The sequence below is a fragment of the Alosa pseudoharengus genome, unplaced genomic scaffold (assembly GCF_046254945.1).
Source record: "Alosa pseudoharengus isolate Yale_2024_CS ecotype anadromous, Long Island Sound unplaced genomic scaffold, YU_APseudo_1.1 YU_APseudo_1.1_scf_4, whole genome shotgun sequence".
In the NCBI taxonomy this organism is placed as follows: Eukaryota; Metazoa; Chordata; class Actinopteri; order Clupeiformes; family Clupeidae; genus Alosa; species Alosa pseudoharengus.
This window is the reverse complement of record NW_027468774.1, coordinates 11,968,986-11,985,523: the sequence shown is the minus strand read 5'-3', so window position 1 is coordinate 11,985,523 and position 16,538 is coordinate 11,968,986. Positions and strand designations below refer to the sequence as shown.

Below are 16,538 nucleotides of genomic sequence, written 5' to 3'. Positions count from 1 at the left end.
GGAGCCCACTGAAACAAAAATAATTTCCAGGCAACCCTCCGAGGAGCTGGATTGCATTAATGAATCGATACATCAAAACTGGGTGCCGGGCGTGTCAGGCAACCTGGCATGTCACACACAGAGCCCGCTTGGAGGATCTGCTGCATGTCCACAGTCAAAGCAGTGGAGAGAGTGGGCTTTCACTCTCTCTCTCTTTCTCTCTCTCTCTCTCTCTCTCTCTCTCTCTTTCACTCTCTCTCACTCTCTTTCACTCTCTCTTTTACTCTCTCTTCTCTCTTTCACTTTACATTTTATTGATGGATTCTATTTAGTAGTAAAGCTATGTTGTAAAACGAGGGTTGTGATTGTCAGTAGATCCAACAACTCAGAGAATGACCCATCTCACGCAGTGGTGACCACTGGCTCTTTTAGATGGAGTAAGCATGACTGTCTGGGGGGGGGGGGGGGGTTGGTAGACATATATACATGATAGAACCAAACCATGCTTCTAAAAACCAAGCCTATTCTTGATGATGTGTGTAACAGTATCACTCAGCACAAACACAGCTTCCACTTCCACAGAGCTAACACCCAAGCCAGCAAAGTGGCGCAGAGCTCTAAGGCCAACAGTGATCAATGTAGAATGCGACTCAGCAACACTGTGCTGTTTCTAAGGTTTTTTTTATGTCAAAACATCAAAAGGTAAGAAAAAGAAAAACAACCCATTATACTGCTGTGTGTGTAGGTAGGAATCTAGACCCAAACACCCTTTTTGTTCTGAAAGATGCTTTTTTCCCCTTTGCTTCCTAAATTGTTTTTGTCATTCTGTCTCATATTGCACAAAATGTGTATGGAGGGTGGTACTGTAGGTGCAGAACATCAGGCCAAAGAATGATCTAAACGCTGATCCCTAAAGATCAGTTAGCCTACTGGTACAACCTCATCAATTGAGCTGAGTTTAGAGCCCTAGATACCTCTACCATAAATAACACAGTGGAACATCTCTTGAATATCATTTGCAGAATATCAATAGCAGAATATCAATGGACTCGCCTCCTGTTGTGATTGTGATAGGGTTAGATCTGTATTTCTTTCTACCATGATGCTGTACAGAGCATGTGATTGGCTGTTGGTCCGAGGCGCCGGCATTAAAAGACAAGCTGGAGGTTAGTTTATGTTGTCCCCCTGTCAGTGGCTCTGATTGGACGGTGACCCTGCCGTCACGGCTCCAGGTAATGGTGGGAGGGTGAGGGGGACAGGAATGAGATGTGGAACAGGTAACAGTCACATTCTCTCCAGACCTCACATCCTTTTTCACTTGAGATAATAATGGAGGGTCAGGATCATCTGCACAGAAATGCGCAAAACACACACACAAACACACACACACACACAGACACACACACACACACACACACACACACACACACACACACACACACACAAACACAGATTTGTACACTCAAACTGAAATAATACATAAAATAACCCTTGAAATAAAATACATTGATGACTACTCCAATTGCATATAATAACCTACCTTTAACATTAATATTTGCAGAGTATTTTGTAAATGAATAATTATCGAACTGTGGCATCTCAATTCTAAAGATATATCGACCAACATCATCTTTTTTCAGATTATCTATTTGAAGTGAACAGTTTTTCTCATTTATATTTCCTGGCATTGAAGTGCGGCTCTGGAAACGTTCCTCAATCTTTGTGGTGGTTACACTGTAAACCATCTTTCCAATCTTCGTCATCTTTGCTTGTGTATCACTGATATACCAAAATGGCTTCCTGAGTGTTTTTGTTTGGGTGTTTGTGTTGGGATGCTCATAAGTGCAGGGCACAACGACACAGGAATTCTCCAGTGCAACTACAGATGAGGGTATCTTTGCTTTCCATCCATTCTTTGCACTCCAGGCCACATAACCTGTACAAATAAGTACAATAAAAAAAAACTCACATTATTTCTTCTATCAAATTAGGACATTCTATCATTTGACATTTTTTTTCACAGAAATGAGTTCACTAATAATCATAAAATCATCACTAGTTTGGACACCAAAATGTGACAAAATTAAGTCACTATTTCAATAATTCATTTGTCATTTAATTAATTGAATAACTACGCTTTTACAGCCCTTGTCAGTGTGCATACAAATGGACAGGGCAGCCCCCTCCCTCCATATTTAGCATGTCATAGACTTGCATTAAAATAATCAAACATTCAGCATTACTGGCTACCATTAGCCGCCCACATCAACTTCAAGTCACTTGCCTACAAAGTGATTGCTGAGTGGGTCTGCTCCCACTTACTTAAGCATAAGTAAGTATAAGTATACTGTACTCTTTTGATCCCGTGAGGGAAATTTGGTCTCTGCATTTATCCCAATCCGTGAATTAGTGAAACACACTCAGCACACAGTGAGGTGAAGCACACACTAATCCCAACGCAGTGAGCTGCCTGCAACAACAGTGTTGCTCGGGGAGCAGTGAGGGGTTAGGTGCCTTGCTCAAGGGCACTTCAGCCATTCCTAGTGGTCGGGGTTCGAACCGGCAACCCTCTGGTTACAAATCCGAAGCGCTAACCAGTAGGCCACGGCTGCCCCAAGGACTGTTATAAAACCTTGTTATCCGCTGTAGCCGCTGTGTTCCTTCAAGGAATGTCATCTGGCACTAACGTCCCTACACACACGGCAGTCCAGGCTATTGTCATTTGTTGTTCCCCATTGGTGGAACAACCTGCCAAGTGGCACCAGAGCAGGGCGTCGCTGTCTATCTTCAAAAAACTCCTGAAGACCCAACCCAGAGAGCACCTCCTCTCCTTACACGTCTAACAACCCAACACACCTAATATGCACTTACGATCAGGGATGTAGTGGAGGCTAAACACAAGTAAACGCAGTTTATCCAACTCTAAAATTTCAGAAATCCACCTCTTATTATTAAAGTTTATCCACCTCTCAAAAGAGTTTATTCATCAATTGCAACTGTTAACATTTAAAAATCACATTGTACTATCGACATTCACAATATGTACACTCATCAACACTAGGAACCATTTAATACCACTGGTATTGTTATAAACATTGGACAATAACCTCCACCATTATCAAACATGTTATGAATGCCTTTTTAAAAAATCTGATACAGCATGGCGCAGTCCACCTCACCGAGATCACAGAATTCATAGTTTAGGCCTACTGTACCCACCTCTTATTTTACCACTACAGCCCTGCACACACACACACACACACACACACACACACAACACACACACACACACACACACACACACACACACACACACACACACACACACACACACAGTTTACCCATCTCGTATTTAACCACTACATCCCTGCTTAACATGCACTTCGCTTCTTCCTTCCTTTCTACTAACTTCTACCTCCTTTTCTTTCTACCACTTTTTCCTTAGACCACCCTGGCTACAACTTAAACCTCTGCGCTCTCATTCACTGGTAGAAGTATCTATTGTAGTAGCATTTATTGTTACCTAAGGTCTCCTTTGCGACATAGCTTGAATGTTATTCCATATTGTGTGAGTCCCTTTTGATAAAAGTGTCTGCTAAATGAATTTATTGTAAATAAATATATAAATGTATTTGCCAGAAAAAAATTAAATGAGTCCCATTGACTGAAATTCTGAGATGTCTCTATTACACCTCTTTGCCCTTTTCAGTTAATTTGTGCTCATTGCAATGATTTATTGCAATAGCATTTTTATCAACTGTATGCCTTAATACAGTTCATTCAAAGTGTTGATTCGTTTCCTCACACTGCATTTTTAATTACAATTCATTGTCAAAACACAGACACCTACATCTTGTTCAATGTGCTGTAGACTACATTACAAATAACTTTTGGTAATGAGCTATAGAGGGGGTGGGGGGGGGGTCATGTCTATACCTTGGAAATGCAGAATATGGATGAAGATGATTAGCATCTTATCTTCCTGTCACCGGTCAATCTGAAAGATAAATAAACACAGAGACCCTCTGATGCTGACTATTTTACAGATGTAGTTCCTCCAAAAATGATACTCAACCATGTACCACCGGTCATACATCACAGGTTTGCTTGTCAGTGTGACACCTAACTGAATTATTCAAAAGAATGCCAGTGATCAGAAAGAAGAACAGGCTGAACATTTGTGGAAAGAGTGACAGGCAATTAAATCTCCCATGTGACTTTGCATGAGGAAAATGCTATAGGATCTAAACATTCCAAATTATAAAAGGACTTTAATGATTCCTCATTTTGTTGTTTCTCTACCTTGTCCCTTTGTACACTACTCTGTCCAAAGTGTTTTGGGCACTTTATTATAACAGCCAAAATAAGCAACAAAGTAGTCAATGCCTAATTAAATAGTTTGTTGATGATGAATTTTTGGAACTCCCCCTATTACCGTCGGTCCCGTATATCCGCCGCCTTGCGTGTATGTGTCACTTAATATCCATTTCTATACAAACCAAGACGGCGGACTCCTAAAGAAACGCAACCACCCACACCATAGGTGTATCTAAATTAGCTATGTACCAAAAAAATGACATTTTACCATGACTCGAAGAGCTGTAAACAGTGTTGTAAATCTACACAACCGCTTGGAGCTCCAAATCTACACACCTATGGCTACTGAAAAATGTAAGGTTCATTTAGCAAATGTTATTTTGAAGTGTTAAAAAACATCGTTGTTTTAGAATTTCTGAATGAAAGTGGTGATAATTGGGGGTGTTACAATACCAATTATGCTTATTTGTACCACTATTATTTCACATTATTTTAACTATAAATGGTTAATGTGTATCGCTGTGTGGGGCGGAAGCTGCACTGAATACAACAGGAAAGCCCTGCAGCGCATAGTGAACACAGCTGGAAGGATTATTGGTGCTTCACTCCCCTCCCTGAAGGACATTTACACCACCCACCTCACCCGCAAGGCGACCAAAATTGTGAGTGATGCAAGTCACCCCGCTCACAATCTGTTTGATCTACTGCCCTCTGGGAAGAGGTACAGAAGCCTGCGCTCCCGCACTACCAGACTCACCAACAGCTTCATACACCAAGCTGTTAGGATGCTGAACTCTCTCCCTCCTCTCCCCCCTCCACCCTCAGCTACATAACATCCTGGACATTGGACCCACAAATGGCCGCCTGCACCACTCCACTTGCACACTTGTACACTTTGCAACTTGTTGTTGTTGTCCTGGAAACACAACACTTCTGCTGCTCTTACATAACTTGCACCACTATGCCACTTTATTTCTTACTTAGGTCAAACAGAACTACCTCAGCCTCTTATTGGCCTGACTTTGCACTAGTATTTTATTTTATTGACTGTCTATGCACAATTTCAACCAAATTTTGCTGCTCTTATTTTTTCATTATATGTGCCCTCTTATTTACTTATTTACTTACTTTTTTGTTTACTTGAATGTTATGTTTGTCTGTGGACTTAAAATTGTTAAAATATGTCTTGTCTCCACCGTGGGATAGTGAGAAACGTAATTTCGATCTCTTTGTATGTCTGGAACATGTGAAGAAATTGACAATAAAGCTGACTTTGACTTTGACTTTGACTTTGACTTTAATGGCTAATGTTCATGGCTGCAGCAACTCGATCTAGGTAGAACTGATTGTTTTCAGGGTTTTTTAGTACCGACAGTTCTTGGTGACCTCAAGAAACAGAGATCTATATGAAATTCACCAAAATTCTCCTTTAACCACACAGCACATAGCTGTACATACTATACATATCTGTCTAGTTCATACTAAATATCCACATTTATCCAGTTTTTCTGTAACATATTCTGTTCATACACTGCATATATCTATATTGTTTTTATAATGGTACTGCCACTACATTGCACATATCTGTACATGTTGTTCATACATTGTTCATATTACATAGCCATATTTATTCTGCTCTTATAAGGTAACTGCTAATACACTGCACATATTTATATTCAATTTATACTACTCTAAACCACCTTCTGCAAAACAACTGCATACTACTGTCTACACTGCACTATATTTCTTGTCCTGTCTATGCACCACCTGTTGTATATCACATTGCACTTTTCTGCTTTTTGCACTTCTGGTTAGACACAAACTGCATTTGTACTCTGCACAATGACAATAAAGTGAATCGAATCTAATCTAACCTCAGTCCAAGTCCAAGTCCATTTAGCCTTTGTCCACAAAATATAACAGTTATTTCGGTGTACAACATGTGTTTCATTTTTGCTTGTAAAAGAATTTGCAAAAGAATCTGTCAACATTCCACAATGATAATATTTGTATTTTCTGTGGACAAAAGGCATTGCGTTGTTTCAAAAAAAAATGTATGTCATAGCAGCACAAGATGTTTCCTTGAAAAGTGCAAAGTCCCAAAGTACTGATGGAACCATTAGCAAAGGCCCAGCTCCTACAAGCTTTCCATCTGATCTGATTGTCTAAAGGAGGAAAAGTATGCATTGGCTCCCTAAAAGCATTATCAGCTTATTGAGAATATCCAAGAAATCGCTTGTATTTACAGTAATGTAATATTGCCTGTGACCATCTGATATTTGCTAATGATTTTTCAAAATTCTCCCCCTTTTAGGCTGCAACATAATGTGAAATACTATGCCATCTCACAACACACACATACTTACAGAATCTGAATGCCTGCCAACGCCTGCCAACCTCCTGTCTGTCTCCTATACAGCCTGCCTGAGCTGTGTGGCTCTGTGTCACTGTGTTTGCTGCACATGGTTACTTACCATGTATTAAGAAGTCAACAACTTGCAACTTTAACACCCTACACACACACACACACACACACACACACACTCACCCTTCCGCTATGATGCAAGCTGTGAGCTGTGGCTACAGAGAGTTGTGATAACACTCACCACCAACGTCAGGAACTTCCCCAAGGTTCACCATCTGAGTTAGTTAACTGCCAGTTAAGAGCCAGAAATGAAGGCGACCCTCAGATCTGGTCTGTTGGAAGATGTGTGCCTCTGGTTCTATTGGACCCTGCCTCCCAATTCTGGATAAGATCAGTGTCATTAAGCAGATGTAAAACTTTTTGGCTCTTCTGGTTGGGCAAATGCCATGTCATAATAACATTGGTCCTCAATCTTGTGATATATTGTGATATGTTTTATATATGTAAAATATATTATATTGAATCAAAATCTACCTAAGTGTTCCCATAATTCCAGAGTGCCTTCAAAGTGTCAACTATTCATGACTATCTCTCGTTACATTAATGCAGATCGTTGACAAATTCACAGCAAAGCTGCATGTCAGCATAGCTATATTTTTGCTGCATATGTGTGTACAACCATAGCACTTCCTAAAATACAGCTGCACTGGGCTTTACAAAGCAAGTTTCTGACTGATCTTTTCTGTTGATGTTTCTCATAATTGTTATTAAAATATCCTTTCATCCTGCCAGTGACACTGGCTCCCCAAGTCATATATTCACCATGTTTATTGTAGCTGATGAGGTATTGTAGTTTATGAGGACCACTGATCCAAATGATATTTAAGGTCAAACAGCTTCTGGCTCAAATCTTGAACACATGAGATCAATTAGAGATAATAAATTAGTAAACCAAACATATTGAACCCTTAAGGAACAAGACATAGCTAGCCTAGCTCATGGACAGATTATGAATTTTCGGGCCCCTGGGCCCAGATGTATTAAGGGCCCCTGACTAATTGTTGCATATGTGGGAGGGGGGGTTTGGGGGTCCTCCCCCAGAACATTTTTAATCTGTTTGATGTGATTTCCTGTATTCTGGTGCATTTTAGGGATGGCCAATACTAAATTCAATCAGATTCATAGCCTACATCCTGTGTTGATCTTGAGGCAATGATTCCATGCCAAGGCTTGGGCTTCAGGGCCCCCTGTCCCCTTTGGCCCCTGGGCCTGGGTCCGGTAGGCCCGTGCAGTAATCCATCCCTGGCCTAGCTTGGCACAGGTGCCTCGAAGCGGAAAGTGTGGGCTATTGGAGCCAGCCACTTTGAGGTACCTAAGCTAGGCTAGTGGTGGCAACTTCACGCACGGAGATGAGATGGGTATGTATCGACTTATCTAACTCTGGGGAATACGGTGAATAAGCTAAAGTCCCAAAAAGTCATCGTGTTCCTTTAAACAGCTGCCACAAAATATGTCCTCCATGTCGTCACTTGAATCCTTTCACATGACTCTTGCAGCCTATGTGGAGTTTTGTTGGGATAATTTTTGGGCCGAGATTTCACCTCTATTCTTGTTGGTGTTCGGTGTGACTTTATTTCCCTTAAGAGGAAATGTGAGTATATAGACTGAAGCTAGAAGCTAGGCTACTCTAAGACATGGTCATCCCACACCATTCACTTTCTTAAACATCATCCATATATACTCTCTTATAAAGGGCCCTCCTTAAATTTGACTCTGCCAGCAGAGTCTGCTGAAGACAGGGGGTTACCCTAATTCTAATATCAAATAAACCGCCTATTTTTCCCTAAATTATGGCTAGGGAGTTGACAGATACTTGAGATATACTAGTTAGGCTTCACTATGAAGTGAAAACGGATCATACCCCCCCCCCCCTCTCTCTCAATGTTTATTGCCTGAGAGAGAGAGAGACAGAAACTAGCGTATATGTCACTGTATTTGAATCAAAGAGTTTCATTACAATGAAGATAACCATCAATCACATTGAACTGATTTGTATCTAATGTATCAGCAGAAAACATTATTATGATATATGACATGAGAACTTGCTGATTGTTGCTAATTTACCTCACAGATTTTGTGTACCTGCGTTTCAATTAGAACGACCTGGAGCTTTAAAGAATGTCAGCTTCCAGGGACCACATGTGCTGGAAAAATGAGTGTAGAACTGCATTATCAATCACCTTAAATGTTTTTTGCTGCATGGGTGATATATGCAAATGCACTGCAGCCTGTTTAAAGTAATTCAAAAATGGGGAGAGCAGCCATAAGTCTATTTCCCCATACAATTTAAGAGCTGAACACTTGAAATGTTTGCAAAAACTTCAACATTCATCAAATCTTTAAAGGTGTTTTCTCTTAATTAGCTGCTTGTTTGCGTTGCCTCTATGCTATGACAGCAGTTTGCTGAACATATGGAGAAAACTGGCTAAGCATCCGTTTCTTGGGGATTTCATAAGCGTCACATGCAAATGACTTGCAAATGAACAGTTTGAATAAATGCATCTAAAGGTGCTCTAAAGGTGTTCTAAAGGTGCTTATTTTATATTTATTTCTCTGGGCCTTATGGCATAATAATATTAGTCTGAGAAATATATACATATATATATATTAATATGTGTGTAGGAGATAAAACGCTGGACAAGGCATTGTTGTATCTTGAATTTATTAAAACCAGTTTGGTGTGGTCCCTAAGTTTGCCAAGTTCTTGCTGAACGTAACTCAGTGTCCTTTTAGCATGTTTGCCTAGTTCCTCCCTTGCCCATTACATGAAAGAGGCCATGTTTTAGGCGCTGAATAAAATGTTCTTGCTATAGTAATGCATCTATTTTAGTTGGGAGGCTTGAAGCCCTAGAAATCTAGACGCACCCTAGCGGCGGGAAATTAATTTGCTCAGCCTGTACGTCTAGTATCAAACCATAGGGATTTCTATTGGCTGACGCTGTGGACGTCATCCAATCACAGCGCTCTATTTTGTTAGAGAGTCTTAAGGCGGGCTTAACAGAAAGACAACAGTCCTGCGATGGTAGCAACAAGGAAGGTGGCTATGGCGAACGAAGAGCGGTTGTTTGAATCGGCGTTGGCGTCAACTTTGGAGGAGTTGGACTTGTGCTTTTCTTTAAAAGTTGAGCAACACCATACATGGTAACACTTTATTTTAAGGTTCACATGTTAGCCACCAATACATACCTAATTAATACCTGTATTAGTGACTTGTAAGGCATGTGTTAGGCAACATTAACCATTTGTTAGGTGTGTATTCACAAATTTCTTGTTCATGACGAATTAGGCCTTTATTATTGATATAATCTTAATAATGACCTTGTAAGCCTTGATCTCTACATACTAATTAGTAGTAAGTACCAAAATAGAATATGCATAACCTACTTGTATAATGTCTGAATAAATCCCAAATAGTAGGAGAACAGTTGTAGAATAAGCAAGTGTATGGCTCAACCTCATTGCTGCATTTCACTGCCCAGGTTGCTGTGTGAAATAGCACTTAATAACTGGGAGATTGTCTCCCATTCTAAAGTGGAAACTGGTTCCTTGGCAGCAAGCACATTATCATCAGTAATACCTCTGCAGTATGTACTTATTAGTCATGATATGTCAAAATAGGGTCCCTGTTCTAAAGTAGAGGCTAGGAGGGTGTTAACAATAGAAAAGAAGATGAGAAAAGTGACAGCACTGACCATGTTTATTTAACAAGTTCTGTAAACATGTTACATTGTACTCTCAATGAGCTCACAAAGCACAAAAAGACTAGCAAAAGCTAGTTTTAACTAGAACTAACAGGATAAAAACACGTCTTTTAAACAAATAAAAAGGGCAAAAGAATTGTCATTCAACACATCTGTGGTGGTCTTCTTTGAAACGGGACCCATCTACCACATATCAAAAACTTGTAGACAGCAGGCCTATTTGCCTGAAAACTACAGTAGCAGTAAAGAAATCACACAAAAGAACATTTGCTATTTACTTGCCAGAGTGGAGTAGTATTTTATCAGTATTGGGAGAAGGTATTGCTAGTCTTTTTGTGCTTTGTGAACTCATTGAGAGTACAATGTAACATGTTTACAGAACTTGTTAAATAAACATTGTCCCAGCCTCTACTTTAGAACAGGGACCATATTTTGAATGAACAATGTATGCACTAGCAATGTATTAAGGGTAAAGAATGTCTGTATTGACCAGGAGTTATAGTCTAGACTGTTCCCATCATATAATTTTTAATAATAATAATGCCTGACTTTAGAATATGGAACCAATTCATGACTAATAAGTACATTCTGCAGAGGTATTACTGATGATAATGTGCTTGCTACCAAGGAACCAGTTTCCACTTTAGAATGGGAGACAATCTCCCAGTTATTAAGTGCTATTTCACACAGCAACCTGGGCAGTGAAATGCAGCAATGAGGTTGAGCCATACTTGCTTATTCTACAACTGTTCTCCTACTATTTGGGATTTATTCAGACAGTATACAAGTAGGTTATGCATATTCTATTTTGGTACTTAATACTAATTAGTATGTAGAGATCAAGGCTTACAAGGTCATTATTAAGATTATATCAATAATAAAGGCCTAATTCATCATGAACAAGAAATTTGTGAATACACACCTAACAAATGGTTAATGTTGCCTAAAACATGTCTTACAAGTCACTAATACAGGTATTAATTAGGTATGTATTGGTGGCTAACATGTGAACCTTAAAATAAAGTGATACCCAATGCACTTAAGTCATTCCTTTCGAAGAAGGATGTATTTGGCGTTTTGCCGACCGGATACGGTAAAAGTTTACTTCCCCGTTCACTGTTTTCATGGTTTTCATCGCTCTGGCCACGTCATCCTGCTCTTTGTTCTGATTGGTCATAGCGCTGGCCTATTGCATGCCTAGGCAGTTTGAAAGACAATTCTCTGCCCGCCCCTTGGATTAAGCGAGGTGAATGGTTCGATTCCAGACTATACATTTCAATGATATAGGATGGCCTGCCAGGCTATTGAAGCCCCTTATTACCAGGGAAATGCTCTCTGAAAAGATCAGTTTGGTTGAACTCAAAATGACTCAAAATGTGTTTTGCAGACTATTTTTAAGTAGATTGGGGGATAAATCCAAGAATTCTCATTTCATGAATATTGAATATTTTATATGAATATTTAGAAACATTTAAATTGAAACTTTTCTCTTAAAGTGCAATATTATGTGCAATAAAACTTTTGATTGATGTTGAGATATCAATAATATTGATGATCTTCAGGAGTGTGACATAAGAACATCACCATAGCATGGAGACTGAAGATTTATTTTGTACTCACTTCCTGTCCAAGAGTGAGACCCATCTGAAACATTGGGTATCAATTACACCCATCTGATACAATGGGTATTTCAATTACACTTTTGCCTACTTGAGGGTATCTACATAAGAGTGACATGACACTGTCATGAACGTGTCATAAAAATGATAAACAATCATAAAGATTTATGACATAACGCTTCTGTCATTCACTTATGTCAAGTGTCATTCAGTGTTTGTCATGACAAGTTAGGGTTAGGGTTATGACAGTGGCATGCCACTGTAAAGTGTTACCGGTATTTCCAACCAAGCCTGATCTCAGTCTTCATTTTAAAAATAATAGATAATTATGCCTTTACTTTTGAGATAAGAGGTCCTTACATTCAGTGAGGTTTGAGTCTGAAGGTCAAGTAGGTTTATGAATGGCATTAGGGCATCACCAAAACAAAGATATTTTGATGTGTTATGTTATCCACCAGTGGCTGTTTTGCAATTTGGATGTTAACTGTAGTGTAGACGTATGACATTTGGATGAAAGTATTTTATCAACTGCAAAATACAAAGTGACAACTAGTATTTCTTTCTAATAGCTGACCGGTTCTCAAAGGATTAAAGATGATAACATCTGACCTATAACAGATCTACTGCCTCTCTGCCAAATGCTTCACACTAACTGTACAAGATTTTTCATTTTCTGTACAGAAGGTAATAGATTTTGTATATAGAGGTTTTCACCTATATCTACTTCATTCAATTTTTCAGACTAGAATATTGCAGAGGCAAACACGTCAAATGAAATTCCTTCTTGTGAAATGCACTTAGTCAAGTAACAGCTGTCTTAAGGTCCGGAAGTAGCCTTCTCTGCCTGACGTGGCTTGTGTTTCTGAGATAAAGATTGTGTGTTAGCGGTTCACTGCAGTGCTATATACCTGTCTGGTGATAATGTTTCCCTCTCTGAATGCACCAGACTTAATTAATATATTTGCGAGTTAAGGTTCAAGGAAACACTGCCTGCTACACAGCATAGCCATAAGCAATAAACTCGTTAATAAGGCATGACAAATAATGGTTGTTTTTGCATTGAAATACCCATTCAAACAAATAGCCAAATATTTGTACAGTGAGAAGTCATTTGGTTTTATTCATTTGGTTCAAGGCCCCCACCAACAGGAAGCCAAATGAGGAACTCTTCACAAAGGCCTTGAAAGCTGATTAAAAAAAAAAATCACAGCACCATTTCTGTGAAAATGAAGAGTCTCAGTTGCATCCATTAAAATAAACAATTATTCACGACAGAAGGATAAACAACAAAAACAATAAAATAAAAAAAAACCTACAAATAAACATGCCGATGCAGAAAAGTGGCCATGCCACAATGTTCAAACTCGCTACTAATCTGAAGGCAGTGTTTTGCTACCCATTGAATAATTCGGCAGGCAACCTTCTGCGAGAGATTATGAGTTCACCGCTCATGTGTGAAGGGTGTGATCCAACAACCACAACTTGAATTCATTTACAGGAAAACACTCCAGTCTGAAGGCAGCAACAGTCTGTCTACCCCTGACACATACTACTTGTGATGTTAGAAATGTAGCCTTTTTAGAATGACCAATAGGCCTACTAACACTTTACCATTACTTGAATATTCAGATGATACAGAAATGAACGAGGGGGGTTGCAGAGGTTATAGTCTGACATATGGCTTTATCCAGATAAAATATAAATATACAGTATAAAACACAAAAATGCCCTAATTTTATTATCCTGTTTAATCCCATGCTTCCCCTACCACAGAGTCAATATTTACTTCTATGGTTAAACAACCATGAATATCTTTCATACAAACAAATGACTGGGTGGACTGCATTTCTGAAGTGAACCAGGCTAAGACATTCTCTTTTGAATGTGACTGCAACAAGATAGCTATAATGGTTTTAGAACTTCTTCATCCGCAGGGTGGAGTTTGTGTTATATCAAGCAGAGGGGGCAAGCAGATGAATGGCCAATGCCTGTAATAGTCATTGATTTCCAATTGAGGTCTTCTTAAACAGTTTGGAAAGAGCTAAAATATACTTTTTTTTAAAACTAATCTCACCACAGACAAACACTCACACTCACACACAAACACAGATGCAAATATACACACACACACACACACACACACACACACACACACACACACACACCTATCTTAGAGGGAAGGAAGCATGCAGCGGGGAAATGAAATCATTTGTAAACTATGCTAAGACGTACTACACACAGTAGTCTTGAAAGCAATTTACAGCGTGACCAAATAAATTGACCACCTAGGAATGTCATCCTAAACAATCCTTCAAGCAAACCGTCAGAGGTGAAATTGAAATGAATGACAGTGTTTTTAGCTGGATAGCTTCATTGGCAGACTGATCCTTCAGACAACGCTCAAAATATGATAAGTATATGTGAGTCAGGTCAACAGGGTAAATCCAAAAAACGGGGGGGGGGGGGGGGGGGTCTGTAAAGCCTGCTTTTGTGACTGCATGGCTCTGAATTTTACTGTTATCTGCCCTGTTGGACCCGAGCACCAATTGCTCTCTCGGCAATGAAAACACTTTCATGATCATCTATTAAGAAAGATGTGGGAGACTGTTGAAGCATTCAGAGAGCACATCAAGCAGAGGATGCCTGCGAAATACCAGTCCGTAACACCAGAAATGTTGTCATTTTTATGTTAGCCTGAAAGATAGGTCCTACCAGCGACATTAAAATGAAATTATTGTCAGAAAATTGAAATATTAAGCATAGAGTGTGCACATCAGACATACACTGATGCAATCATTGTGATACTTGACTCATTTTTCCATGAAATTGGCCAGGCAATTGATCTGGAACCCCTAATTTGGGCAGAAAATAATTATGCCGCATTTTAGCCGTTGGATTCTTTGTGTAGATTACACATTCTGTGTTGGAGTGGCACAGACACAGACACTCGCTGAAGTAGATGTAATATCAACTGTGGTAGTAGAACTTTGAAAAAACCAAAGCTTTGTTCTTCCTGTAAATGTGTTTTTACATGTGGTGTGGCCTTACATGACATTGCAGCGACCTTGGGCCTCTCAGACTAGGTTAAAATGACAAATCTTATAAATTGCAGAACTCTCTGGTTTTAAACTACCCCAAAACCATGAAATCTCCAGTGGCTTGCATCAGATTACGATCGCCTGCTCTCATGTAACAAGTAGGTCTCTTTAATCCAATACCAGACACCACCGAGGGAATCATTGCTGTGGTAGGCTAAGATATCATGAAAATACTTATCTCATGTTTAATGGGCTTTCACTGAGGTATACAATGGTACGTTTAAACTTTGTTTGCGGTACCCCTTTTCAACTTGATCTGAGCCCAAGCACCTCACACTGGATGGAAGCTAAAGGTTGCATGCCTTATTATGGTGACAGTTGTATTCTTCCTTCATGAACTGTGTTATTTATAATCATGTAACTCTTAGCTTGGCCACCAAATTGTTATTATATTATAGCAGTGGTTTTGTAGTGTTTATAAATAACAAAGCAGTTTTAGCATTTTTCTAGTCCATGTTATCTGTTTTCTATCTTTTACTCACTGTAATACATTGAGCGCTGCCATGTGAGATGCCTTAGGTAGAGCAGAGCTCGTGGTCTCTGCCTTCATTAGAGCATGAACAGTTGAAAGCTTAACCAGATATCAATTGATGATTTCACAAGCTGAGAGAACCGTGCATTTCTGTCAAGCATCACTGTATTTCAGAGGCCTTAGAGCAGAATGTCAAAGTAACACATTCTTTCGACTTTCACTGCAGTGCTTGGATGGCCTGTGTGTGAAATAAAACGACTTGCCTTAATCTATAACGCTTGACTTGATTGTCTCTGTGGTGAACTGAGGAGAGTGTTCCGAGCGGAAAGGCGCATCCTGACTCCTTAGCTGTGACTCTAATGAAACCCCCTGACATTGATGGGTTGAAAGCTGAATGTGTTGCCTTCTGTGCGCTCCTGAAAAAAAAACAGACTCTTTTGACATTCAAATTATGCCCAGTACACCAACTCAATTAGGCTACCATTTCATAATTAGCCCATGTTTCAGGAAACAGTTTTCCCTCTGTGGCCAGGGTACCCCCAAGTCAAGCCACTGATGTTCCTTAGTGTGGTTCATCTGGTATAATAATATTCAGTCTGTCTTGAAATGATTGCTGAGGTACTGTACTCTATAAGGGAAGCAATCTTATAGCACATATCATTCAGAGGGAACATTCTGTGATTTACATATACATTTCCATAAAATGTAATAACCGTGTTATTGCAGTCTATATCAGTCTGTGCTATAACACACCAAAACTTAGTGGGGCAAAATCATTCGTCATAGATTTCGTTTTACTAGTTTCAGTGCGCATCGCATCCAGGAGATGAAACGTAAACAGCGCCGCCCGTTTGGGTCTCATGAGGAGCCACAGGATGACGGTAATAGCCGGTAGTGTGTTTTAGCGCTCGCAGGCAGTCTGTCCAC

General features: G+C 39.6%; 1 protein-coding gene across 1 annotated transcript; it reads right to left on the bottom strand.

The window, feature by feature from the left end:
- Positions 1-453: 453 nt before the first annotated feature.
- On the bottom strand, positions 454-6,754 carry LOC143101705 (myelin-associated glycoprotein-like). Its single transcript, XM_076264859.1, has 4 exons — positions 6,663-6,754; positions 3,916-3,976; positions 1,520-1,915; positions 454-1,326 (listed from the first exon to the last, which is right to left on the bottom strand). The coding sequence occupies exons 2-4, from the start codon at positions 3,950-3,952 to the stop codon at positions 992-994; spliced, it is 768 nt and encodes a 255-aa protein (XP_076120974.1). The 5' UTR covers positions 3,953-3,976; positions 6,663-6,754; the 3' UTR covers positions 454-991.
- Between the last annotated feature and the right edge of the window lie 9,784 nt (positions 6,755-16,538).

Excerpts from the sequence above, each read along its gene's own strand:
- LOC143101705 (XM_076264859.1), bottom strand. The coding sequence starts at position 3,952 with ATGCTAATCATCTTCATCCATATTCTGCATTTCCAAG. Across the intron at positions 1,916-3,915 it reads CCATATTCTGCATTTCCAAG|GTTATGTGGCCTGGAGTGCA; the intron begins GTATAGACATGA and ends TTATTTGTACAG. Across the intron at positions 1,327-1,519 it reads TGCAAATATTAATGTTAAAG|ATGATCCTGACCCTCCATTA; the intron begins GTAGGTTATTAT and ends ATTTCTGTGCAG.